Source organism: Neoarius graeffei, chromosome 18 (genome assembly GCF_027579695.1).
Source record: "Neoarius graeffei isolate fNeoGra1 chromosome 18, fNeoGra1.pri, whole genome shotgun sequence".
NCBI lineage: Eukaryota > Metazoa > Chordata > Actinopteri > Siluriformes > Ariidae > Neoarius > Neoarius graeffei.
The window spans coordinates 61,180,641-61,206,549 of record NC_083586.1 but is presented as its reverse complement, the minus strand read 5'-3'; the positions used below and the strand labels follow the sequence as shown (position 1 = coordinate 61,206,549).

At 42.1% G+C, this 25,909-nt stretch overlaps 1 protein-coding gene across 2 annotated transcripts in view; it reads left to right on the top strand.

The window, feature by feature from the left end:
* Positions 1-560: 560 nt before the first annotated feature.
* khsrp (KH-type splicing regulatory protein) overlaps positions 561-25,909 on the top strand; it is a 37,857-nt gene continuing 12,508 nt past the window's right edge. Inside the window, exons 1-10 of one of the 2 annotated variants that reach the window (XM_060899160.1) lie at positions 561-829; positions 16,779-16,884; positions 16,959-17,018; positions 19,394-19,430; positions 19,536-19,594; positions 19,684-19,755; positions 19,880-19,937; positions 21,807-21,972; positions 22,057-22,155; positions 22,263-22,370. In XM_060899160.1, the coding sequence (XP_060755143.1) occupies positions 689-829; positions 16,779-16,884; positions 16,959-17,018; positions 19,394-19,430; positions 19,536-19,594; positions 19,684-19,755; positions 19,880-19,937; positions 21,807-21,972; positions 22,057-22,155; positions 22,263-22,370 (906 nt within the window). In that variant the 5' untranslated portion in view covers positions 561-688. Of the gene's footprint in view, positions 830-16,778; positions 16,885-16,958; positions 17,019-19,393; positions 19,431-19,535; positions 19,595-19,683; positions 19,756-19,879; positions 19,938-21,806; positions 21,973-22,056; positions 22,156-22,262; positions 22,377-25,909 lie in introns of both variants that reach the window. The other variant, XM_060899159.1, reaches the window with a different exon arrangement.

The following is a 25,909-nucleotide window of genomic DNA, read 5'->3' as shown; positions in this document are numbered from 1 at the left end:
CCTGCATGTATTGGCGGAGTCCTGATTTAAACTTTATGTACTTTATATAAAAATACAAAGTTTGGGCTGTATGTATTATTTATTCATAATAATATTTCTTCCAGAATGTTTTGTAGTCTAAGGGCATGCTTGAGACTTCATGTAAATGATTAAAATAATAAGTCTGGAGTTGTTAGTGTGAATGAATCAAACTGTGAATGTTATTGAGACATTTCCTGTTTGCAAAATAAAGATTTTTTAAATAATAAGAATTTTTCATATTCTACAAAAAAAAAAACAGCTCTAGTCAAAAAGTGCTGCATCGACCGTTTCAAATATCTCTCTCCTCCCTACACAAGCGCACTCCGTCTGCTATAAACCCCGCACTCAGTCTAGTCTACTTTCCGTTCACTCGGCAGCCATTTTGAATTCGAACCAGCGCCTCAGGGCCGCATTTTTTTAAACGCCTCTAAACCTTTTGAATAGCCAATCGCGTGTGAGAAGTGTTTGTACCCGCCTCTGTGGTGTGCACTTATTGGCTAGTTTTCATAACGCGAACCAATAGGAACGCGCGCTCGGGTGCCGCGGTGCGACCGCGCTGTCTTCTTCTTCTTCTTGGCTTTTCTCATTTTCCAGCTCCGGCGCACGTCTTTCCCCGGGCCCAGCTCTCGCTCTCTGGACGGATTTACAGCCGAACACACGGACAGTGATGTCGGAGTACAGCACGGTGCCACCGCCTCCCGGGGCCGGAGCAGCAGCGGCGGCGGCAGCAGCAGCGGCGGCAGCAGCACTGGGAACCGGCGGGATAAAGAAGGACGCGTTCGCGGACGCGGTGCAGCGTGCACGGCAGGTGAGCGGGAGCGCGAGCGGCCTGAAAACATCCAGAAAGACATGAAACGTGGACGCGCTCGCGAGCTTCCGGTGCTGTTAGCTCGAATGCTAATGAGCGGAGCGCGTTTACCGTGAGCGCGCGCGCCATGTTAATAAACCGGATAGCACGCGGCAGCGCATTGTTTTGCCTCGCGTGCGCGGCTGATCATGTCCGGCCTGGCCTTCTGTCCTCACTCAGACCGGCATGGCGCTTTAACTCTCTGTGTGTGTGTGTGAGCGCTATAGAGCCGCATATGTGCCGCGTTTCCCTATAAATTCTCCCCCAAACCATCACGTTCCCCTCAAACACGAAGCGCCATTTTGTAAAGAAAAGCCGCAGCCACGTTAATAGAATAAACTACTTCTTTCGTCCCTTATGCGCGAGCGCTGCTAAGCTAACTTGCTAATTTCGCTATGCTAGCATAGCTAGCATGCCGTGGAGCGCGCTCGGGTGACTAGCCTCCTGACAGAAACTCCTCAACTCCACGCTAGTGTTTGTGTTTACAGCTTTTAATTTTCTTTTCTAATCTCTTCCAAGAAAGAAATCAGTTGGCTAAGAAGCTAATAATACTGATAACGTCAGTTTTAGCTGAGTGAAATTGAAATAAACCAGTACTTCTGTGGTAAGTCAAGATGTGGTCATTTTATAATAAACTTTCTGTAGTCTCTGCTTGGATGAATTATACGCAATTAAAAGTGAAACATGATGATAAATTACAAAATTAATTTTGACAGTTTTGTGGGGTTTTTTTTAACTACACCAGGCTGTAAAGTCCATCAGCTTCACATAAATGTGCCCGAATCCAGGGACGCATGTCGGCCCGGGGGCATTTTGAGTTATTGACAGATTGAGAAAGTCCAGTTTCTAAGCTTTCCAATGATGCCTTCCATGTGGAGATCTGACCATATTTGAAGAATGTGTGGCCATTTGAAAGTGTATACTTCTTAAAACAGGAAAGGGAGAAAATCGCCCTCAAAGTTTTCCATCTCAGCTACTCTGGGTGCAGGGCGGCCACATAATGGTGCTCATCTGCATGACATTAAGGAAAGCCCTACCCCCTATGAGCTAGCACGATGCTACTTTCATGTAAACAAAGATCACCACGTCAATTTTCCTTCCATGCAAAGTATGCCCAACACAATTATGAAGTACAAAAATAAGTCCTGAAGTATACTTTAACGTTTTGTGGTTGAAAAATTACTCGCACCGTAAGAAAGAAAGATAGCACGATGATGACACAACTAAAGGCCAATTTATGCTGACAACGCAGTCTTCGCAGACGGTGTCGCAGATAGCGTCTGCGTAGCCCCCCCACCTTTGCAGACGCTCTGCGCGCACCTCCCAAAAATTGTGACCACCGCAGAAGCCTCGCAGACAGCGTTGCAGACAAGAGGGCTCTGATTGGTCCACTCTACATCCGCTGTACACGCACTTCCGCTTCCCTGCTTTCCCGGTTTGGTTTGTTTTCACGACCGCCATTTTTAAAAACACGAGCGAAGATGGAGCAGCACGAAGAGCGGTTGATTGAGGAAGTGAGGAAGTACGTACATCTATACGACTCCAGTTCTAGTCATTATAAGTAACCGGAGGATAAACACTCCACTAACCACACCCACCAACTACTCCTAGCGACTTCGCGCCCCCTTGCGTTGTGGCGGTGAATAACATCGCGTATGCCTATTACTCCCCGCTCAACGATAAATTACAACTGTCTGCGAAAAGCTATCTGCGAAAGCCTTGTCGCAAGAGCATGCAGAGGCCATAACACAACGCTAGTTTCATGTAAAGCCTCGGTCACAACCGGCCGTACCGTGCTCCTACAGCCGGTCTACATTCAAGAAACGCACGAGAGCGCGCGTGTGATGTGCTGATTTTCGAGCCGCAGACCGGCCGCAGAGGTTCTTTGTCATGTCAAACAAACTCTACTGGCGCTTACGTTTTTTTTCAGGTTGCAAGACAAACTTGCAGTCAACGCGCGTCTTTCTCCATGAACAAAAAAAAAAAAACACAGCGATTTGGGAAAACGCCAAAAATCACATGGCCAAAAAATCGTACGTCCGGTTGTGACCTAGGCTTAACCAAACCACAACACTCTCCGTTACATGCAAAAATAACCACACAGCCTTAGATGAATAAACTTACCCCATCAGAAAGAGAAACGGCGCCTTGCACACACCAATGCTTCCGATGGAATGTAATCCTAGCTTCCTTTTGGTTGCGGTTTTTTTTTTTTGCTAGAAATGGTTATCTCCGATGTAAATACCGTGTGTCTGTTTGCTTTGCAGTGTTTCAGCTCCTCTGCGCTCTGTTTAGCGTCCTCATTCCATAGTGAAATCACACGCCTGTATGCAGCTTAAGTAGCCACGAGCTCAGCTCGTATCATACAGCTGATTCGCGAAAAAAACAAAAACAAATGACTTAAATCATCATGTGAATGGCCCATATGGTAATTTACCCACACCCCCCAGCAGGCTACAGTCCTGACAAAAAACAAGACAATTTGCAACAAAAAATGTATGCTTTTCCAACAAAACAATCTATTATCTGAAATACTGATTGCATTCTTCAAGATCTCAACTTGCACATGATGGAAAAAAACGAAAATCACAAATTTTAAAAAAAAATGCTTCTTTTGCGATTATCTCGGATTCGTTTCGGCTGACGTGTACCTGGATTTGGTGAGGCATCACATAACATTTATTCCTGAAAGATGTTTCAAGTCCAAAACTAAGCAGCTAAGCTTCATAATGGATTTATGTATAATATATAAAGTGTTTTAATCCTGATGTTTGTGTGTCTAATTTCAGTGACCAATACCCCTTTTCCACCAAATCAGTTCCAGGGCTGGTTCGGGGTCAGTGCTGCTGCTGGGTAACAACTCGTTCAACTTGCGAGCCAGCTGAGAACCAGTTTGCTTTTCCATAGCTCACGGTGCTAAGGGAAGCCACGTCATTACGTCGCTGTATACGTCAGTTACATCGCTACGTTTGCATAAACCTTGGCGCAAATATCGAAGCAAAAACAACACGGAAGAAGCAACAATAATAATAATAATAATAATAACTAGACAGGGACACTCTAACGAGTGCAAACCCCACCTTTTCCCTATTAAAATACATTGGGCGAAAATTTTGAAGTTCTGCCATGACCTTGACCTTTGACCTCCAAAATTTAATGGTTTCCTTCCTGGGTGATTGGCAACACATGTACAAAATTTGGTCCAAATCGATCCATTGGTTCTTGAGATATCTTACAGACAGACAGACAGATGCACACACAGACTGACGCAGGTGAAAATAATAACCCCTCCGACTACTGTCGGCGGGGTTAATAATGGATGACTTCGCGTTTGTACAGCTGCTGCTTCTCGTCGCTTAAAAATGGCGATCTTTCCCGGTCTTATTGTTGTTGGTCTTAACAACTCCCCCCCCCCCCCCCCCCCCCCCCCCCCGCTGACGTAAGCGGTTCTTTCCTCTGGCCCAGCAGAGAGTTGGTGCTAGCCTGGAACCGGTTTTTCTGGCCCAGAGCCAGTTCTTTGTCAGTGGAAACAGAAAACCCGGTTCCAAACTAAGCACTGGCCCCGAACCAGCCCTGGAACTGCTTTGGTGGAAAAGGGGCACAAGAGTCTTGACGACTTCGTGTTTTCATCCTGCGCTGATTTGGCCAGTATCTCACCGGGCTGCGACAAATCGCAACTTCGCGAGAGTGTTTCAGAAGTGTCTTGAAACATTTGTGGGGCTTCTGTTTCCTCGCGTGAGTCACAAAGTGTCGCTCGTTCGCTGCTGAAATTTTGAACACGTTCAAAAAATTCCTGCGACAAAATTTCTCTCAAAGCTGTCGCGACCCCTTCTCAAGTCAGTTTCCGTGAGACAGGAAGTGCGAGTTCTTCACTCACTGAGCTGCGACTAGTTGGAGAGACAACAGTTGCGATAAAATATGCAAATTAGTGACAGTTTTCACTTGGAATCACACTGGATTGATATTTTATCACAATTGTTGTGTCTCCAACTAGTTGCAGGCTGTCGCAGCTCAGTGAGATACTGGCTGAAGAACTCGCGCTTCCCGTCTCACGGAAACTGACTTGAGAAGGGTTTGCAACACATTTGCGGCTATTTTGAGAGAAATTTTGTCGCACAAATTTTTTAAACATGTTCAAAATTTCAGCGACGAACGAGCGACTCATGCGAGGAAATTGAGAAGCCCCGCGAGTGTTTCAAGACACTTTTTTGAAACTCTCTCACGAATGACGTTTGCGATTTGTCGCAGTCCAGTGAGATACTGGCTTTTCCTTCAACCTTTCTGATAAAGTCCAACCTCGTCCCCGAATATCCTGATTTACTCAGAAATATGTCACGATTCGGAGAAATAAAAACACCAGGAATAAATTTAGATTTGTGTCCGTGCAGAAGTCCAGGTTCTGATCGATTCACTTTGCGCTGGATTTTGGAGATACGCAGTCGTTAAATATCAAATTTTGCTGTAAAACTTTTTTTTCCCTTTACGCCAGAGCGTGAGAATTATTTTGATGTCTTGAAGTTTGTTTTTTGAACAAACCAAGAAACTAAAGTTTCAGTCGCTGAGAATTTTTTGGAGCGGCTGCACTCGTGTGTAATCCAAAACTGACTGATAATTTTTTAAAGTTCATTTAAAACTTTTCAGCACACACGCTGATCCCCATGACATGGACACTTTATTTATTTATTTATAAATCATTTTTTTAAACTTGTATTCTCTCTCGAGCTGAGTAAGAACGACAGCGACGATCATAGAAAGAAGAAAGTTCACTATGTCGCACACTTCTGGTTTAAAAGCAGCGTTTCAGACTGATTAACCCATCACGAGTGCATGATATTCAGTACAAACGATGCGCTTTCTATAAACAAGAAATTAATATCACACGAGTGACATTTCTGTCACGATATGACCAAATGTTCTGGGGGGGAAATCCCGGAGAAGTCGCGCATGTTCATTTGTACGTTCCTGTTACAGGAGCGTCCTGTAAAATTGGTGTCTTTTCTTCCGTTTCCTCGTCATCAGACGAGTTTTTATATTTAAGTCAGAAGTTTTATTCCTGGTAGGGCTGGGTTCAAAAGATCGATCCACGATCCGATATCGATTCACGTTCAAAAAATACGAGATCGATTCAAAAATGTGTGGATCGATCTCTTCCAGGTGGCTATAGGCACTATTTTCTCGACCGCGCAAGGACCGCTATAAAAAGCGGGTGCCGGGAAACGAAACCGAAACTTAAGAACGCGAGATGGCTGAAGCTGCACAGCTAAAATCACCGCCTGGCCTGAAAGCTGATGTATGGCATTACTTTGGATTCAAACATTACGAGGACAGAGACGAAGTCGACAGAACAAAAGCAGTGTGCAAACTGTGCCACATAGAGGTAAAATATAGTGGCAATACAACCAATCTCCGCAACCACTTATCCAGGCGCCACGCCGACACAGTTTCAGCTAAACCTGCGGCGAATCAAACTGCACTGGAGAAGGCATTTGGTGTTAAATTACATGCACAAACACATATTGGGCTGTTCCTGTCAATAGGGACAGTTTTTACTTTAAAGTGACAATCCAGCAATATCTAAGTAAATTGATATCGAATCGGATCGTGACCTTATGAATCGTAATCGAATCGATCCAGGAAATCTGGATCGATTCCCAGCCCTAATTCCTGGCAAGCGATATTCCTAAACTCTACTGTAGTAACCGCTTTGAACTCGGAACTGGAATTTTATATGATGAAAACAGTCCTCCGGTGTTTTAAAAAGATGAGTGCGTCGCTGAAGATGTATAATCTACACAATCTGAATCGTGTAATTCGAGACGTGGACGTTCTTTAACATGTTGAACGATCTTCTGTGCTGTCAAGTCGTCGTCCCGATAAGATATTACATTTCTATGATATACGGTGACGTTTATGTCTGATTTATATTGTATTCCTAGACCGGATAATGTTTACGCGTTTTGTGTAGATGCTTCCTGTTAATGTCAGGGTCTCCGCGGATCCTTAAAAAGTCTTAAAGTCTTATTTTTAATGTGTTTTTTAAGGTCTTAAAAAGCATTATATTTTGCTATTTTTTTGAGCTATGGTATTAAATTTCACATGGGAGGTATTAAATTTCATCCGGGTAGCCTACGGTAAATGGGGAAAAAAAAAACGTGTCTGGATTTTTTTTTCCGCGCTAACGTTATTTATTCAACCAGCGTCGTTTGTTATCAAGATGCTGAACAAGTAGCACAAGAGCCGTTGTGTGTCTAGCACTAGTTCTAATGGCCCTTTTCCACTACCCTTTTTCAGCTCACTTCAGCCCGACACGGCTCGCGTTTCGACTACCAAAAAACAGCACGACTCAGCTCGCTTCAGCCCTGCTTAGCCCCTAAAACTCGCACGGTTTTGGAGTGGGGCTGAAGCGAGCCAAACCGAGCTGAGTGAGGCTGGGGGCGTGAGCAGACACTCCCCTGTGCACTGATTGGTGAGGAGGAGTGTCCTCACATGCCCACACACGCCCCGCGAGCGCGCTGGGATCTGTAAACACCGCAAACCCGGAAGAAGAATTACGAGAATTTCTGAAGCCTTATGCGCCTCGTCTCATCTATACGCTCTTGCCAGTATCTGTTTGCGTTGTCGGTGACAACAAGCCACAGCACCAAGACCAGCAACACTAACGACTCCATGTCCGTGTTTATTGTTTACTATTTGGGTTGTGAGACTACCGCTTAAAAGCTCATTGATGTCACTGTTTGCGCTGCTTAACGACATCATGTGACGTCCACCCACTTTCGCTAACTCCACCCAATGTGTCCACCCACTTCCAGCCAGCACGGTTCAGCGCGGTTGTAGTCGAAATGCAACTCCAACAGCCCCGCTCAGCCCGACACGGCACGGCTCAGCCCAACTCAGCCGCGTTTGTAGTGGAAAAGCGGTATAATAGCGCAGGAACCACGCCACAGGGGGCAGTGTGTTCTTTTATCCATGTAGTAGAACCATTGAGAGTAGAGCAGACGAGGAAGAAGTGGTTGAACTTGAACATGAGCGGAGATGGGGAAGTGTAAGTTTAGTAACAAGTGGCTTGAGGAGCCAAAATACAAAAGTTGGCTAACAACTAGGGATGTCCCGATCCGATCACGTGATCGGAAATCGGGCCCGATCACGTGGTTTCAGACTCGATCGGAATCGGGCATTACCTCCCGATCAGGGATCGGATATATATCTATATAATATATTCTCATTTTTAACACATCAATAGCCATGCGTTGGCACAGAGTGAGACCAGACCTCTTGTCTCAACACAGCAACATCAACACGTGCGGCATGACGTCACTTTGTAGCGGAGACGCTATTGGTTATTGGCTGCCTGTTGCCGGCAAAGTTGAACACGGAAGCAGTTCGAAGCGGAAAGCAAAGCATGTCTGCGGTGTGGCAGTATTTCAAAGTTGATGACAACATTGCCATAGCAAACTGTGAAATATGTAAAGTTGGAATTTCAAGGGGTGGACAGGAAAGGGCCGCATTTAATACAACAAACCTGATACGGCACCTGAAAAACAAACACCCGACACAATACAGCGAGTTTTTAGTGCTGTTGCAAACGTGTTGGATGACAAAAACAGGCTCAAACCTGAAAGGGTAGAAATGCTTGTTTTCATCAAGAAAAACGTTCATTTCCTTAATTGAAATTACTGTATACCACTGAGATGCGTTCTTAAAAGCAAATTACTGGCACTGTGGCAGTTTTTTTTTTTTTTTTTTTTAAATTTGTTTACATTCCTGCCAGGTATTTTAAGGTTATGTTTTTAATTTATTTATTGTTCAAACTACCTCACGTAAGTGCTCTGTTTGCTAACGGAGTTGTTGGATGTTAAAATAAGGTGTTAAATAAAAAAAAAAAATGAGGAACATCCTGGATCCGTTTCTTTCCTCGTCTTTATTATTTTTTATGGATTATAAGAAGTTTCGGATCGGGACTCGGTATCGGCAGATACTCAAAATCAAATGATCGGTATCGGATCGGAGGGCAAAAAAACCTGATCGGGACATCCCTACTAACAACAGCAACTTCAGAATATGAAGCGAGATGTAAGGTATGTCGGAAAGACATCAAGTTAACAACAATGGGCTGTAAAGCCCTTGACGCTCACTCGAAAGGGGAAAAGCATATGCGCTATGCTGCTAGTCGGGCAACAACAGTCCCCAGAGGCAGTTCGATCAGCAGTCAAACTTCCTTGCTTCCTCACTGTTTGTTCATGGCAGTACCCTACTATTAAAATATCGAGAAGGCAGCTAATGTTCTGTTTTGTAAACTGAAGATGCACTTATTTATTAAAAAAAAAATGCTTTGAACTTAACCTAGAGTGTGCTTTTTTTTTTTTTTTTTTTACTGTACGTATTTGTTCCGCGGTAGTGGTCTTATTTTTTTATACTCAGTGGTCTTAAAATGGTCTTAAAAAGTATTATTTTTGCTGGTCAGAAATGTGCAGAGACCCTGAATGTTGGTGTGGTGTTCTTTACTCTTACTTTCACTCACTCAAAAATACAGACGAGTCCCCAGTAAAATGAAAAAATGCGACACGTGAATCCGGAATGACCTGTACAGGTGTTTAAAACTCCAATATTAAGAGACAGCTTCCTGGAAGCTCCGCCCCTTTCGTCAATCTCGCGCTTTGTCACAGTAAATGGTGTGGGGGTTTTTTTGGGGGGGGGGGTTCAGTACCAGCCTTATGCTGTGATATTCATCCTGATTTTGTCGTCACAGTCAAAAAAAAAAATCTTAGAGCATATGATGTGACAAATCTCCGAGCGCGACAGAGCACTGCTATAATACTCCACCAATAAGCGGACGGTAAAGAGTTGCACAGAACCACTGCAAACAACACGGTAGGGATGACGTCCAAACGGAAACAACAACAAAAGCATGAGCTTTCGTGTTGTTGCGTAGAGTCAGCGGGAGCGTCTGATCTCATCGGCATGCTGCATGGAAAAGAAACGGAGGAGGAATTATTAGTGCTGTCAAGCGATTAAAATATTTAATCGCGATTACCGTATTTTCTGGACTATAGAGCGCACCTGTATATAAGCCGCATCCGCTCTATATTTAAAAAAAAAAAAAAAAAAAGATATACAAGCCGCACCGGGCTATAAGCCGCAGATATCTATGTTGAAAAATTAGATATTTACTGCATGTACAGAACGATTTTGTACTGTAAATGTACATGTATGTACCTGAACAGATTCTTTCCGAACAGTGCCTTTTAACACGGCAGCAACTTTGCTGATTAAAACGGAACAGAACCAAGAGAAAATAACCGGTATTTATTTACCTTCATTTCTCCTGTGTTTGAAACCACAAGGCACTTTAATCATCTTCGCTGGATTTGAAAATAATTACCAGTTAGTAATTTGTCGTGCGTGTTCTATCTGCTAAAGATCTGCTAATTCTTCTTTGCATTGATTTTTCGTCTATCTTATTTTTGATTCTACTTCCGGTTAGAGCGCCCCTAGCGGTGGAAGAAAAATCCACAGAATAGCCGCACCTTTGTATAAGCCGCATGGTTCAAAACCTAGGAAAAAAGTAGCGGCTTATAGTCCAGAAAATACGGTAATGTCGCGACTGTCATAGTTAACTCGCGATTAATCGCACATTTTTGTCACATGAAAAACCATTGTAATTCTCTTATCAGCATAAAGTGAATGGGCTTGCTTTGTACCAGTTTTTTTTTTTTTTTTTTTTTTATTGCAGAGCATAACACGTCACAGCCACTGACATCCATAACTTCCATATTAGATGAGAAAACCAAGGGATGAAAAATAAAGTGCATATCACTGTGAAAATAAAGTTTTATTTTACTCTTCATTAGTTTCTTTTGAAGAGAAGTATTTGCCATAAAAGAAGAAAAAAAACAGATAACAAAAATAAAAACATTCATCATACGTTCAAAAGCGTTCATCATAGTGTGGCACTGTATTCTCTAATTCTCACTGCTTATAACTCTACACCCCCCCAGTGGAGATGAGCTGGGAAACTGAAGGCTGAAGGAACAGTATTGAAAAGTATTTTTCCAGTCTCACCTGTGAAAGGTAATCCCACGTGATCTCGTTTGGACGGTAAACCTGTTGGTACAGTTAAACGCAGCACATGAATGAGGCATCTTTATTCTCGGCTACTGTCTAGACTCTAGACGCTATACCAGAGACGGTTGAAGAATCTCCACTTTGCCCCAGCCAATATGGCGGCGAGGATGTTTATATGTCTATGCCTTTCTCCATCACTCACACGTACCGTATTTTCTGGACTATAAGCCGCTACTTTTTTCCTAGGTTTTGAACCATGCGGCTTATACAAAGGTGCGGCTATTCTGTGGATTTTTCTTCCACCGCTAGGGGCGCTCTAACCGGAAGTAGAATCAAAAATAAGATAGACGAAAAATCAATGCAAAGAAGAATTAGCAGATCTTTAGCAGATAGAACACGCACGACAAATTACTAACCGGTAATTATTTTCAAATCCAGCGAAGATGATTAAAGTGACTTGTGGTTTCAAACACAGGAGAAATGAAGGTAAATAAATACCGGTTATTTTCTCTTGGTTCTGTTCCGTTTTAATCAGCAAAGTTGCTGCCGTGTTAAAAGGCACTGTTCGGAAAGAATCTGTTCAGGTACATACATGTACATTTACAGTTCTGTACATGCAGTAAATATCTAATTTTTCAACATAGATATCTGCGGCTTATAGCCCGGTGCGGCTTGTATATCTTTTTTTAAATTTTTTTTAAAAAATAGAGCGGATGCGGCTTATATACAGGTGCGCTCTATAGTCCAGAAAATACGGTACTCTTATTGAAGCAGCGCGCGACAAGCCTCAACAGGAACTACGGGTGACTCGCAGGGCCAAATTAGAATTTGCGTTAACGGCACTATTTTTTTTTAATCACGTTAAATTGAGATCACGTTATCGCGTTAACTTTGACAGCACTAGGAATTATATCTTCCAGGTGTGTAGCTAGCTAATTAATACGCAAACGCTGTTTTCATCGAGTTTATGGACAGGAGACGATTTTGCACAGGATGAACCTGATGTCTGTGTGTGGAGTACGACAGGACATAGACGCGTTCTTTAGGATCAGACGTGAAGAAAAATGCATGTTATCGTATGCATCTGTTTATAGAACTATCAACTTATTAAAATCTTGTACATCGTGACAGTAATGATGATCACCGTAAAATAGAGCTGGAATCGTGACGTGTAAAAGCTGCACTCGGCCTTTTTTTGGGTCTGATTATCCGTTACCCATTAAAGGAGAACTGAACTCATTTTTAAACTTGCTTTATTTCTTAATTAACGTGTTATTCAGTTACGTTTTCGGTTTTAGTAACCTTATATCGCAACTCGTATTGGCAACTAATTGCGATTAAATATTATACTTATCGGCCTGTTCGGTTTTTAGCCGTGTTGAATTTAGTTCCTTTGGTCCACGGCAGGCGTCGCTTATCTGCGTGATCTTCACGAGACTTGTGCAAGACTTCGAAACGTGAAGCGTCAGCGCCGCCATTTTGAAAACTTTTCCAAACGAAATATTGCACAAAAACGAGTTTAAATGACGATTACTGCGTACTTTTTTCAGACTTTCCTGATTACTATCAAAACAAACAAAACTTCCGGCTTGATTACGTCAGCATTCGAAAGAGGGCGCACACGTCTTTTGACAACGCTGGCAGATGCTGGTCACTTTGATTTCCGCTGTACGTTTTACTTCCGTCCTACGATGTCTCGCACAGGTCTCAACGCATCTCGTTTACGGCCATTGCTTTGACATATGGACTGATATATTTCAAACACTCATAACTTGCTATAGCAGTGACAAAATAGCGATCAAACATGCATTCTGATATTTAATAAAATGAGATGAATAGAATTTTGATAAATTTACTTTCAGTTCTCCTTTTAAAGCAGCAGCTCTGTGGGGTTTTGATAAAGGTCTGGGGTGAGGACTTAAAAAAAAAAAAATGTAATAGATGCACACCAAAGTTGTTAGATTTAACACTTTACTAATAACGTGAATGAGTGATTTAGAAAATGATTAAAGTGCCTTTTTATTTATTTTTTTTCTCCAAGCTTCCAAAAAGCTGAAGAAACGTCTTACATACCTGCAAACTAGTCACCTTTCGGCGAAATTCGCCATTTTGATCCCAATATAGGTCACTTGTGTGAATCGTGTAGATCCGAAGAGGTTTTTTTGGGGGGGGGGTGCGCGAGGCTACGTTGCCGAACATTTGGTTTCAGTGCACTACTACTTTTCTCCTCGCACCCACATTCAGACCATTTCCGCCTTCATACTTCAAACGTCTCTCGGATTGGATGGCATTCCAACGAGCCAGTAGTCTTACAGAACGCTGGACAGTGTCCGCGAATTGTAACTGAACAGAGGGGGGGTTTTCTTGAATACGGGTGTGTATAGGAGGATGGCAGAGATCATCCAAACGCAATGCAGAACGGGACACTGAGTCTTGAAAACAGCTCACGGAATCATATTTTCTGATTTTTTCCGGAACTCTATATTGCATCTGGAGACGGAAAAACATTTTTAGTATGCGGAGAAAGCTGTGTTACGATGAGTGCGATTTAAAGAGGCTTTAGGGTGGTTTTTTTGGTACCTGTGATTTGGTGGTCTGTGAGTCGCGTTTTTATGACGTAAGACGCAAGGGGCGGGGCTGTTACGTTTGAACCGAACGCGCGACACGGAAGATGTTTCTGTGGGCTGAAAAAAATGTCAAATCAGTTTGAATAAAGTCATTTTTTGTTGAACATAAGGATCTATAAACGCGTGCAGGGCTCGAAATTAACTTTTTTTCTTTGTGTCCCCCAGTGGTCCCGAATTCTGTGTTGTATTGTCCCGAATGGAAGCAATAGTGTCCCCATTTTTTTCCTCTCTGAAATAACCAGTGGTTAATATTATCATATGAAGTTACTATTATATTTGTAACTATACGATTTTGAACCCTTTATATCATTTTTACAATAAGTCACAAGACACAAGCGACACATGTCCTATACATCATCTACTTCAAAATTACAGTTATTGCATTTTCAGTTTATTAAACTTTGGCGATCTCACTGTATGAATAGATACCCGTTTATTTAAAGGGGCCAACTAGCTCATTCAGAAAATGTTTCAACTCCCTACATCTGCAGTACACTTTAGCTGAAAATAAGACCCCTTTTATGTTCATTTCATCTACTTATATCTGTTGGCACTTATAAGGCCAACTTATAATTTTCACCATTACCGTTATCCATTTTTATGAACTTTCCGTTATCCATTTTTATGAACTTTCCGTTATCCATTTTTATGAACTTTCCGTTATCCATTTTTATGAACTTTCCGTTATCCATTTTTATGAACTTTCCGTTATCCATTTTTATGAACTTTCGCTGCCGGGTGCAAACGTTAGCAACATCAGCATAGTGCCAGGGTCCGTGTATCATCCGATCATTCAAATATTCCATTCAATCTGGAAAACGATGATACACGGACCTGCCAGGTCCGAGCCTAGTTGTGCTGCTGACTGACTAAACTTTCTGAACTAGAAAGACACCAAGAAAACTCACTTATTCTGTTGAACGGTATCTTCCGTCAATATCATCCACATCATTCCTGTTGTATTTTATAACGTGTCTAACAGTGTTCATTCAGTTCATTGAGTTGCTAGCGTTGCCTGCAGACCAGGCGATGACACTTTGGATCCTGAAGGTCCCGGAGACGTTATGTCTGGGCTTTCAGTTTCTTCCCCGCGGTCGGTCCGCTTCAACCACTTCAGCATTTTTGTTCTGGCAAGAGTCGGCGCAGCGTGTGCGCTAGCAATTCCATTCCAAGTCCATATAATGCGGACTCCGGCCGAAGATTCTAGAACAGAACGCGCTGCTCTGTAGCCTACGGATGCAGGTGCATCGAAAGTGTAGCTACTATGTATTTTTCGCTGTTAACGTTTTAAAATTAAAATTGACAAATTAGGTGAATGTCTACGTATGTGTTACGGCTTTGTAAATAATATTAATGTAGAACTTTTTTTCTAGATCTATTTTTTTCCATTGTCCCGGGATTGTCCCAGATATGATAATTTTGTGTCCCGATGACATTTTTTATGGTCCCCGGGACATCGGGACACCGTTAGTTTCGAGCGCTGAACGCGTGTTTTGGGTAAAAGAAATAATTTTTATGTGAAACTATTGGTGGGATTGTCAAAATTATAACGTAATGTGTGTTGATCTCAGTTGTATTCAGTGAACCAGTTAGTTGTGAGTGAGGGAGAGAGAAAGTGTGTGTGAGAGAGTGAGTGAGAGAAAGAAAGTGTATGTGAGAGAGAGAGAGTGTGTGTGTGTGTGTGTGAGAGAGTGAGTGTGTGTGAGTGAGAGAGATTCTCTCTCTCTCTCTCTCACACACACACGTACGTACGTACACACACACACCATGAATTTGGCAGCACTGAAGGAAAGGAGGGCTGAATTTGGTGTGCTGCTGGTAATAGGGCAGAGGTGGTGAAGAAGGATAGCATGGCGTGAAAGAGGCACATGGCAGAGCAGTATAAACGTGCCCTTGAACGGCTTGTTCGGGCCAAAAGGTCTAAAAAATGATAAACTGGTCTGCTGAAGAAAGTTTCTAGTGTCACACTTCAAAAATTACTTTTTTAAATTCAAATTTTACTTTTTATACTTTTCCTTCCTTAATGGTAATGAGGTGTCAGATGCAAAACTGAAAATTGCAAAGCTAAAAATGAATAAATCTTGTCTTTGTTTTAAATGTTGTCTTTTCCCTTTATTTTCCTTGATCGCGCGCTGTTTAAGGGGGCCGGGGGGTTACCGGTAGTTTGTCACCTTTTTCAACCCTCATGAGTTTGCAGGTATGGTCTTAGTGTTTATTTTTTTCGAGGTGTGGTTTTCATCAAATTCCGTGCTCTGATTGGCTGGCGAGCGGGTCTGTATCCTACGGTACGGGCCCCGGTTACGGGTCTCTGGCGACTCGCTTGTTCACAACAACAAACATAGTAGCAATTTTTGTCAACTTTTTTTTTTTTTATAAGATTTTTATCAAAAATCTTAATTTTTGCCAGCATTTCTCAGGAGAATAGCATTAATTTTACAGCATAGATGGCGATAACGACAGTGTTCACAGCGAAAGCGAGTTTTACTACCCTGAGGAAGAAGAAATAAAAGAAAACATTTCAGGAGAAAGCTAAAAACCTCTAACTGTTGCTAACGCCGAGCAAAAACATGGCTGAATCCTGAATGACTCCCATTTGTATAAATAGGGGACTACATAGGCGGCAAAATGTTTTGTTTTTGTTTTTTTCCTGCCATGGAAGTGCACTTGTATACCGAGGAGGAAGCAATTTGCATTACAGCCGTGAATGAGGATTCAAAATGGCAGCTCGGTTTTCCCTTTCGGGCGCTCTCGTTTTCTGTTAGAATTTGGTAAAGAAAAAAATAAATGTTATTTACCAGCTTAAGGTCGGTCCGTATGGTGAAATACCGTGACCGAGGGCTTGAAAGTACTGAGCGAGGCCCTAACACATGCATGGAGGGGGGGGAAAAAATCCATATTTTTGTGATCTATTATTTTAGCCCCTGGTTTGTCTGAAAGAGCTAAAAAAATCTTTTTTTTTTAAGAATAAATGTTCCTTCATTTATGAGTTTTTAATGAAGGCGTTTCTGCTGTACGTGGTCTGTATTGTGAAATCTGTGTGTTAACCGTGTCAGGAAAACCGTCTCGCGGTCAAATGCACGTATACAACATTGATGTATCGTGGAGAAGGAGCTGTCTCGGCGGAGTGGACCGAGAAACTCGTTTCTCACGTGGTTTTTGCTCGTCAGCTGTTCAGCTTCTCTCTTTTTTTTTTTTTTTTAATTATTTTTGTGTTTCTGTAGATCGCGGCTAAGATCGGTGGAGATGTTGCAGGAGGACCTGTGAGCAATAACGGTGGTACGGAGGGTTATCCTTTCTCAGCACAGAAACGATCGCTGGAGGACGGAGGTGCGTGTAGAAACACCACACACACCACACACACACCTGACTGTACTGTGTTTGACGCTGTGTTTCGTCCTCAGATCAGCCGGACAGTAAGAGGATGGCTCCTCAGAGCGACAGGGACAATGCTACAGCGCTGTGTGAGTGCTTTTTTTTTTTTTTTTTTTTAATAATAATATACACACTGTAACCAGGCTCTAATACGATATCCTTTCTATAGTAACCAGGGATCCCAGACGTCTGCTATTTAGCGGAATTCCGCTATTTTCTAGTGAAAGTTTTTTTTTTTTTTTTTAAATCTCTTGTATATCCATTAAAAATATGTTTAAGTAAAATGACCAGCAGAATATGTTCTGATTTGGTTTGCTTGTTTAGCGATGTTTTTGTTGGCTTCGTTTGTTCTCGTTGACATTCGGGAACACTCGGAAGTTAAATTGATGTAACTACCGTGAGCAGTGTTGCCAGATTGCGCGGTTCTCCGCCCAGTTGGGAGGGGGTTTCAAGTGCATTTTGGAGGGTTTTGAACATATTTTGGGCTGGAAAACGTCAGGAGTATCTGGCAACACTGACCGCGAGACTGTGTACGCGATAGAACAAGAAAACAATATGGCTGCGCCCATTTGCTAGAAAACATGTTTTAACTCCGTTTGTGCTTTTGTTTCTAATGCGTTGAACTTAATTCAGAGCACTGCAGGAACATCAGAAAAGCAGAAGGAAAGATCAGAGAAACAAAAGCGGAGAAAACTGGAGGAAAGACAGAATGCACCCCAGAAAAGAGCATTAAATTCCTTTGCAGTGAAACCTCACACAAGACATGAGTTAAATGACTCATTTTAAGGATTTAAGTAGGGTATTTAAAAGCAGTGCCAGCAGGACTTCGTGGCTCAGGTGGATAAGGCGCCATACCATAAATCCGGGGACCTGGGTTCGATTCCGACCTGCGGTTGTTTTCCGAGCCCTCCCTGTTTTTCTCCTGCTCATTAAAAGCAGTGCCAGCAAACATAAGTGCAATCAATTCAAGTAATAGTTAAGAAATAAAGGGTTTACAAAACAAGTTGGAGAATTCATTTAAAAAATTTTAGTAAGCTTTCTTTTTTTTTTTGCCATTTTTTTCCACAGCGCAAGCTAATGGCTACAAAAAAACCAAACGGAAGTATACTCCCCCCCCCGCCCCGCATAGATTTTGTGGATGTCATAGGAGAGAAATCAACAACAGATATCAAAACCGAACACTGAACAAATTTTTATTGACTTATTTAATTTGTTTGATTTTTTTTTTTTCCCTTTGTGATGGTCACGGAGGTGATCTGATCCATTTAAATAGCTGCCGGAACACCGAATTAAATGAAAATGGCTGCCGGATCCGACAACGGATGTTACGGATCTTGTTCCGTCATGTTCCGGCTCAAATTAAGCCCTGATTTTCGGCCTATAGGCTATTGAATAACTTGATGTTACAGTACATATTCAGCCAGTTTTTCTCTGGGCTATTATAAATGATTTTGTTTTGCATTTTTAAAAATAACTCTCCTTCCAAGATCAACTTTATTCTTCGTCTCTGATGTTATGGTGTTAATGGTCTGAATAACGTTTCATGTTTTTATCTGATATGACGTTAACTGGCAGGCGCACTTTCTGCCTGTTTTTTTTTCTCTGAGCGGTTGTTGTTGTTTTGTTTTTTTTCACTAGACGGTTGTTTTTACTACCGTACCTGTCTTTGGAGATGATATACCTATAGCCTACTTGGCCTCTGATTTGATGAAATAAAATTTGACAAAAATGAAGAATGACGCTCCTCGATGATGACTACAGCTTTAATAACACAGATGAAAGAGCCATGGGGCGATAATAAGCCCTACCGGGAAAAATATTCTAAAAGCAAACTGATTAATGCATCAGTAATAGGCTACTAATATTAGTTATAATAATAATATAGGCTATTAGTAATAACGATAGTGATAGTATTAAAGATAGTAGTAGATATTTAAAATAATCAGACGAGGCTACTTACAGGGCAAAGGGCGCGTTATCACTGCTCAGCTGTTCGGTTATTAAATAAACAATGCAGTCGCGCAGTAACCACGCGCCGCTTATAGATAGAATCACAGATTCTATGGATAGAATAACCCTTCAAAAAAGTGCGACTTATAGTCCGGTGTGACGTATATATGTGTTTTTCGTCTTCATAATGCATTTTTTGGCTGATGCGACTTAAACTCCGGAGCGACGTATAGTCCGGAAAATACGCTACATTGATCTTGCTCCTGAATTTACCCGTGATATGCACTTTAATGCAAGTTTCACTGGAGACTGAAGTGGGCGTGGCTTCGGAAATATCCTCTGTGGCAGATGAGTAAAGGAAGAAATTTTGGGATGAAATGCCACGTTTGCACTTTGGATCCTAAACCTTACGAGTTCATTTCCACGCGTCACGTGTTCACTCGATCCGGAATACACCCGGAGATGTGTGATGTGTATGTCGGTTAAATAAGTGTGTGTTTGTGTGAATCCACAGCTATCAGCGCTCAGCTGGCTGCTCTCTCTCAGCAAAGGTAAGAACACGTTAGCTTAAAGGCTTAACAGTAGAATAACTTCTAACACGCGCGCGCTTTGTTGGAGGTGAACACACTACTGACTGTAACTCTCTTGTTCTCCAGCGGACGTCCTTCTGCTGTAACGGAGGAGTACAGAGTTCCTGACGGCATGGTGGGACTCAGTAAGTGTATACACGCACGCGTGCGCGCGCACAGTTCAGTGCTTGTGATCAGTGATGTGATTGGCTCTGCTGTCCGTCTCTCTGTACAGTCATTGGTCGAGGAGGAGAACAGATCAATAAGATCCAGCAGGAGTCGGGGTGTAAGGTTCAGATCGCGCCAGGTGAGTTCCAGCATCATCGCTTTAGTGTGTTTAACTCGTGTTTGTTGCTGAAGCTGGGCGCTGTATAGATAGCGACGTGTGTAGATGTCTGTACAAGTGTAACGTGTGTGTGTGGCATTTGCAGACAGTGGAGGTTTACCTGACAGAAGTGTCTCTCTCACTGGGTCTCATGACGCCATTCAGTAAGTGTAAAACCCACTACACACACACACACTCCACTGCTCATAGACCTTTTCTTCTTTTAGCTCCTCCTTCTCAATTTGTACACTTTTATTTATAATACTTTTTTTTTTTTCCCCCTCAGTTTAAAAAAAAAAAAGCTTTCTTCAACTTGGCCATGGTGGGGATGCAAACTTTTGCACTCAACTATTAAACCATACTTTGCTGTGTGTGTATTCATGTTTCGTTTTTTTTTTTTTAAAGATTTTTTTTTGACTTTTTGCACCTTTATTGGATAGGACAGTGTAGAGACAGGAAATGAGCAGGGGAGGGATCGGGAAATCAAACCCGGGTCCCCGGATTTATGGTATGGCGCCTTATCCACCTGAGCCATGACGCCCCCATGTTTCGTCTTTTAACTCGGTTTGCAGTATTTGCAATTTTTCAAATTCTTAATCTATAATTACACGTTTGCCTTTTATAAAACATTCAGGGATGTGATTTTTCCACGAATTCGCGGAATTCCGCTTTTTTCACCTCAAAACTTGAAGAAAATTTTTTTTTCCGATTTTTCCCTCATCCACATTTGTATCTTATTCGTTCTGACTTTGTTTGAAAGATGGCAGCCTCGGATTTGCATCTTTACACCTCGATCACGGAGGCTGCCATCTTTCAACTCTTTGTTTGAAGCGAGCTTACGTACAGCTATCTAACAAGCGCGTTCATTGGTTGTTAGAGCGATGAGCCAATCACGTACCTCGTTTCATCTCAATGACGTAATTGCGTAAATGACGTCATTACGTCAATGAGATGAAACGAGGTACGTGATTGGCTCATTGCTCTGTAACAACCAATGAATGCGCTCGCTTCAAACAAAGAGTTGAAAGATGGCAGCCTCCGTGATCGAGCGTAAAGATGCAAATCGAGTTAAAGAAATCAACAGAATAGTGAAAAAAGTTCCGCTGGGAATGGTTGGAGAAAAACCGCGGCTCGCCTCGGGGCAAATTATGTCACAAGGCGCGGGGCTAGCGGGCCTTGCTCGTGCTGGTTCTTTGGGGGGGGGGGGGTGTGAGAGAGAGTGTGTGTGGGAGAGAGTGTGTGTGTGTGAGAGTGAGTGAGAGTGTGTGTCAGAGTTGCATGTTGACCATTAAATTGGCTTGAATTTGTTAATCATGACAAGTTTTTTCTTGTGTGTTTGCTTGCCATTTTAGTACAATTTTTAAGTCAAAAAACCCCAGAACCCAGGAGCTTCGGGGGGCTTCCCCCCCTTGTCCCCCCACCAGGCCGCTGCCCTGGACCAGTTGGGGGCCTGCGGCCCCCAGACCCCCAGCTAAAATTTTCAGATAATTTCACCAGCCCCAAATCACATCCCTGAATATTTATTTAATGTTTCTGTAGTGTTTATGCTGATACACTGCGTTCACACTCGCAAGAGGTGTGTGTGTGTGTGTGGCCTGTTGAATTTCTTTCCCCCAACTGCAAATGTTTTGGAGAGAAAACGTGTCGTCTTCAAATAAATATGTAAACGGGAATAAAAGAATCGGGTGTTTTAGTTTTTCGTGCATTTTTTTTTCCCCCCTCCTGCTCAACTTGTGACAATTATTGCGAGGTCATAGGTGACGGGATATAAAATGAAACCATGTTTGTAAGTTTTTCTTGTGTTTTTTTGCGTGTGGGTGGGGAACAGGAGAAATGCCTGACCCCACAGACACGCATGTGATGTAGGATTGACCTGAGGAATCGTTCGAGGAGATGATGATTTGCTTGATTTCTCACTTTAACGTGTCGTAACTGACTTGAATAGAACGGAGACGATATTTATTTGCTTGTTGCTGAAATCGCAGCACTCTCTTCAGCCTCACCTTCTGACCTCCTCTCTCTCCCCTACCCAGGAAGGCCAAGATGCTGTTAGATGACATTGTGTCACGGGGGCGGGGCACACCGCCCACCTCCTTTCACGAGGCTAATGGGAGTGGCCACATGCAGGAGATCATCATCCCGGCAGGAAAAGCCGGCCTCGTCATCGGCAAGGGTGGAGAAACCATCAAACAGCTCCAGGTGGGACGAGTCAACGTGATTGTGTCTCAGACCGCACTCAGGAACTTTTCTATAATTGGTGTGTGTGTGTGTGTGTGTGTGTAGGAGCGTGCTGGCGTGAAGATGATTTTGATACAGGATCCATCTCAGGGACCGAACATGGACAAACCACTTCGCATCATTGGAGAACCCTACAAAGTGCAGGTGTGTGTGCGCGTGCTTCAAGTTTGATGGAACAAATTTTAGAATTTGTACAGAACCAGGAAGAGTAACTAGACCTTAATTTGTGTTTTTTTTTTTTTTTTTTTCAGCAAGCAAGGGAGATGGTGCAGGAGATCCTCCGTGAGCGGGATCAGTTCGGAGACCGGAATGAATACGGCTCGCGTATGGGGGGAGGAGGAGGAGGAGGAGGAATAGAGGTGTGTGTGAGTAAAACAAATTTTATGATACACACTATACATCATGATATAGATTTATTAATGAAGTGTTGCTTTAAAAAAACCCTCTTCAATTTTGTCTATAAATTAAATCATTTATATCTGAAAAGACAGAGATTTTAATCTTTACAGTGGGATTTAAATTTTACAATCAGCTGCTTTCAGTCAGTTTGCACTTAAAGCAGATACACAGAACCTTTTATTTTTAAATAAATTTGAGTGGATAGTATCTCCATCCTTGACTCTTGTATGCTGCATAAATGGGAATTAAAAAAATATATATAATATTAGTGCTGTCAAGCGATTAAAAATATTTAATCGCGATTAATGTCGCGACTGTCATAGTTAACTCGCGATTAATCGCACATTTTTGTCACATGAAAAACCATGTAATTCTCTTATCAGCATAAAAAAGTGAATGGGCTTGCTCACCGTTCGAACTACGGGGGTACACGGGGGATCCGAGATCCCCTGAAACAGCATGAGATTCCTTGAAAACATGATTTGGGAAATGTTGGGGGGTCTCTAAAATATTGGCAAAATGATGTTTATTGACATAGCAATCGTGTGTAACGGGAAGCATTTGCATATCCGAAGTGAGCGCGCGATGGAGACCCGCGCTCTGAGACAAGCGCAAGCACCCCCCCCCAAGGGAAAATAAGGGACACAGTTCGAACACTGGTTGTACCAATGTTTTTTTTTTTTTTTGTTTGTTTTTTTAAATTGCAGAGCATAACACGTCTTGTCACAGCCACTGCAAAGTGGGGCTGGAGCCGCCGATGGGAAAACGAAACTTAAGCCAAGCACCGTGGCTCTTCGGGGGAGGGCAGAGGACTCTGGCTGTGCGGGGCGTGGCATCATGTCACAGAGCGTTAATCTCGCGATAAAATTATCGCCGTTAAAATTGAGTCAAGTTAACGCATTAACACGACATTTTTGACAGCACTAATTAATAAATATATATATATATATATATATATATATATATATATATATATATATATATACACACACACTAGTGCATCTCAAAAAATTAGAATACCATGAAAAAGTTCCTTTTTTTTCATAATTTAATTCAAAAAGGTAAACTTTTCTATATTCTTTACATGTAAAGTGAAATATTTAAAGCCTTTTTTGTTTTAATTTTGATGATTATGGCTTATAGCTCATGAAAATCAGAAATCCAGTATCTCAAATTATTAGAATATTCCCTAAGATCAATCAAAAAAAGGATTTACAATACAGAAATGTCCGACTTCTGAAAAGTATATTCATTTATACACTCAATACTTGGTTGGGGCTCCTTTACCATGAATTACTGTATCAATGCGGTGTGGCATGGAGGTGATCAGTCTGTGGCACTGCTGAGGTGTTATTGAAGCCCAGGTTGCTTTGATAGTGGCCTTCAGCGTATCTGTATTTTTGGGTCGGGTGTTTCTCATCTTCCTCTTGACAATACCCCATAGATTCTCTATGGGGTTCAGGTCAGGCAAGTTGGCTGGCCAATCAAACACAGTAATATCATGGTCAGCAAACCATTTGGTAGTAGTTTTGGCACTGTGGGTAGGTGCTAAGTCCTGCTGGAAAAGGAAATCAGCATCTCCAAAAAGCTCGTCAGCAGATGGGAGCATGATGCGCTCTAAAATCTCCTGGTAGATGGCCGTGTTGACTTTGGACTTGATAAAATACAGTGGACCAACACCAGCAGATGACATGGCACCCCAAATCATCACAGACTGTGGAAACTTCACACTGGGCTTCAAACACTGTGGATTCTGTGCCTCTCCACTCTTCCTCCAGACTCTAGAACCGTGATTTCCAAATTAAATGCGAAATGTACTTTCATCTGAAAAGAGGACTTTGGACCACTGAGCAACAGTCCATTTCTTTCTCTCCTTAGCCCAGATAAGACACTTCTGACATTGTCTCTGGCTCAGGAGTAGCTTGATATTAGGAATGTGAAAGTTGTATCCCCTTTCTTGAAGACGTCTGTTCGTGATGGGTCTTGATACACTGACACCAGCCTCAGTCCACTCCTTGTGAAGCTCTCCCAAGTTCTTGAATCAACTTTTCTTGACAATCCTCTCAAGACTGCGGCCATCCCTGTTGCTTGTGCACCTTTTCCAGCCACCCTTTTCAGCAATGACCTTTTGTGGCTTACCCTCCTTGTGGAGGGCATCAGCGATCATCTTCTGGACAACAGTCAAGTCAGCAGTCTTCCCCATGATTGTGGTTGTGTGTACTGAACTAGACCGAGAGATACACTGTGTTCATACTGTTTTACTCGAAATGAAATATTCTAATATTTTGAGATGGTTTTTTTTATGTTTTTGTACTGTATGCCATACTGATTAAAATAGAAAAATGCTTGAAACATTTTAGCTTGTGTAATGAGTCTATAATATATAACATTTTCACTTTCTTAAATAACTGATGGAAAATATTGAACGTTTTCACAATATTCTAATTTTTTGAGATGCACTAGTGTGTGTGTGTGTGTGTGTGTGTGTGTATAATGAGAGTTAAAGTTGGCATTGGAGCTGCCCCGCTGAGCCAGCCAGCCCTGAGCGCTTGACTTCACAGCGGGAACCGGTTTTAAGGCCGAGGCCTTTGACAGCTATAGACCAAAGTCATATAAATCACGGATGTGAAATCTCCGCGTTTCCGCGGAAATCCGCGTTTTTCAAATTGCCTTTCTGCGTAAAAAATCGTTTTCCGTGTTTTCTAAAATTTTAAAAAAAAAATATTTATTTATTTATTTATTTATTTATTTATTTATTCGGTAAAGTCTGGCGCGAAACTTTTCCGGATTTTACTAAGCGGAAGTGACGAAAGCTCCTTACAGCGATCTGATCATTATCGCTGTGTGGAGAGGAGTCGCTATTGTACATGCACTGCTACGAGTATGAATGAAAATGGCGGCGTTGTCTGTGAAGTCCGATGTCACGAAAATAGATTCTGGCATTGAAAATAAGTGGCGTTGGGACTGGTTAGAGCGCAGAGCTCCCGATGGAAGTGTTTTTAGTTTGGTTTTTGAAAAACTCAACAAGAAAGGAATCGCACGTTGCAAATTGTGTTGCTGTGAACTGAACTACGGACGGCGTGGATTTGTGACTCTCAGTGGACACGTGAAAAGCGAAAAACACAGGAGTCGAGTTGAGATTCAGAAGACTAACTATGCATTGCCAGGTAGGCATTAATAATAATAATAATAATAATAATGTTTTATCCTACATATTAAAAACATTACCTTCACTGTTACTTTTTGAATGAAATGTTTAGTTCTCTGAAAATAATGTGATAATTCCAATCTAATTTATCACTAGCACATTTAATATTTACAGATACATTTGAACAATGATTAGGTTTAATCTGAAATTATATTGCAAGTATAAACTTCACAGAAAGTGTGGAATTTTATTTAGCCATTAATTTTTCAGGTGTTAGGTCTGATTGAAGAGAGTAAGTACATGTACTATGAACTGGTGGCAGGGTTTAAATTGTATTGCTAGTTATGTAAG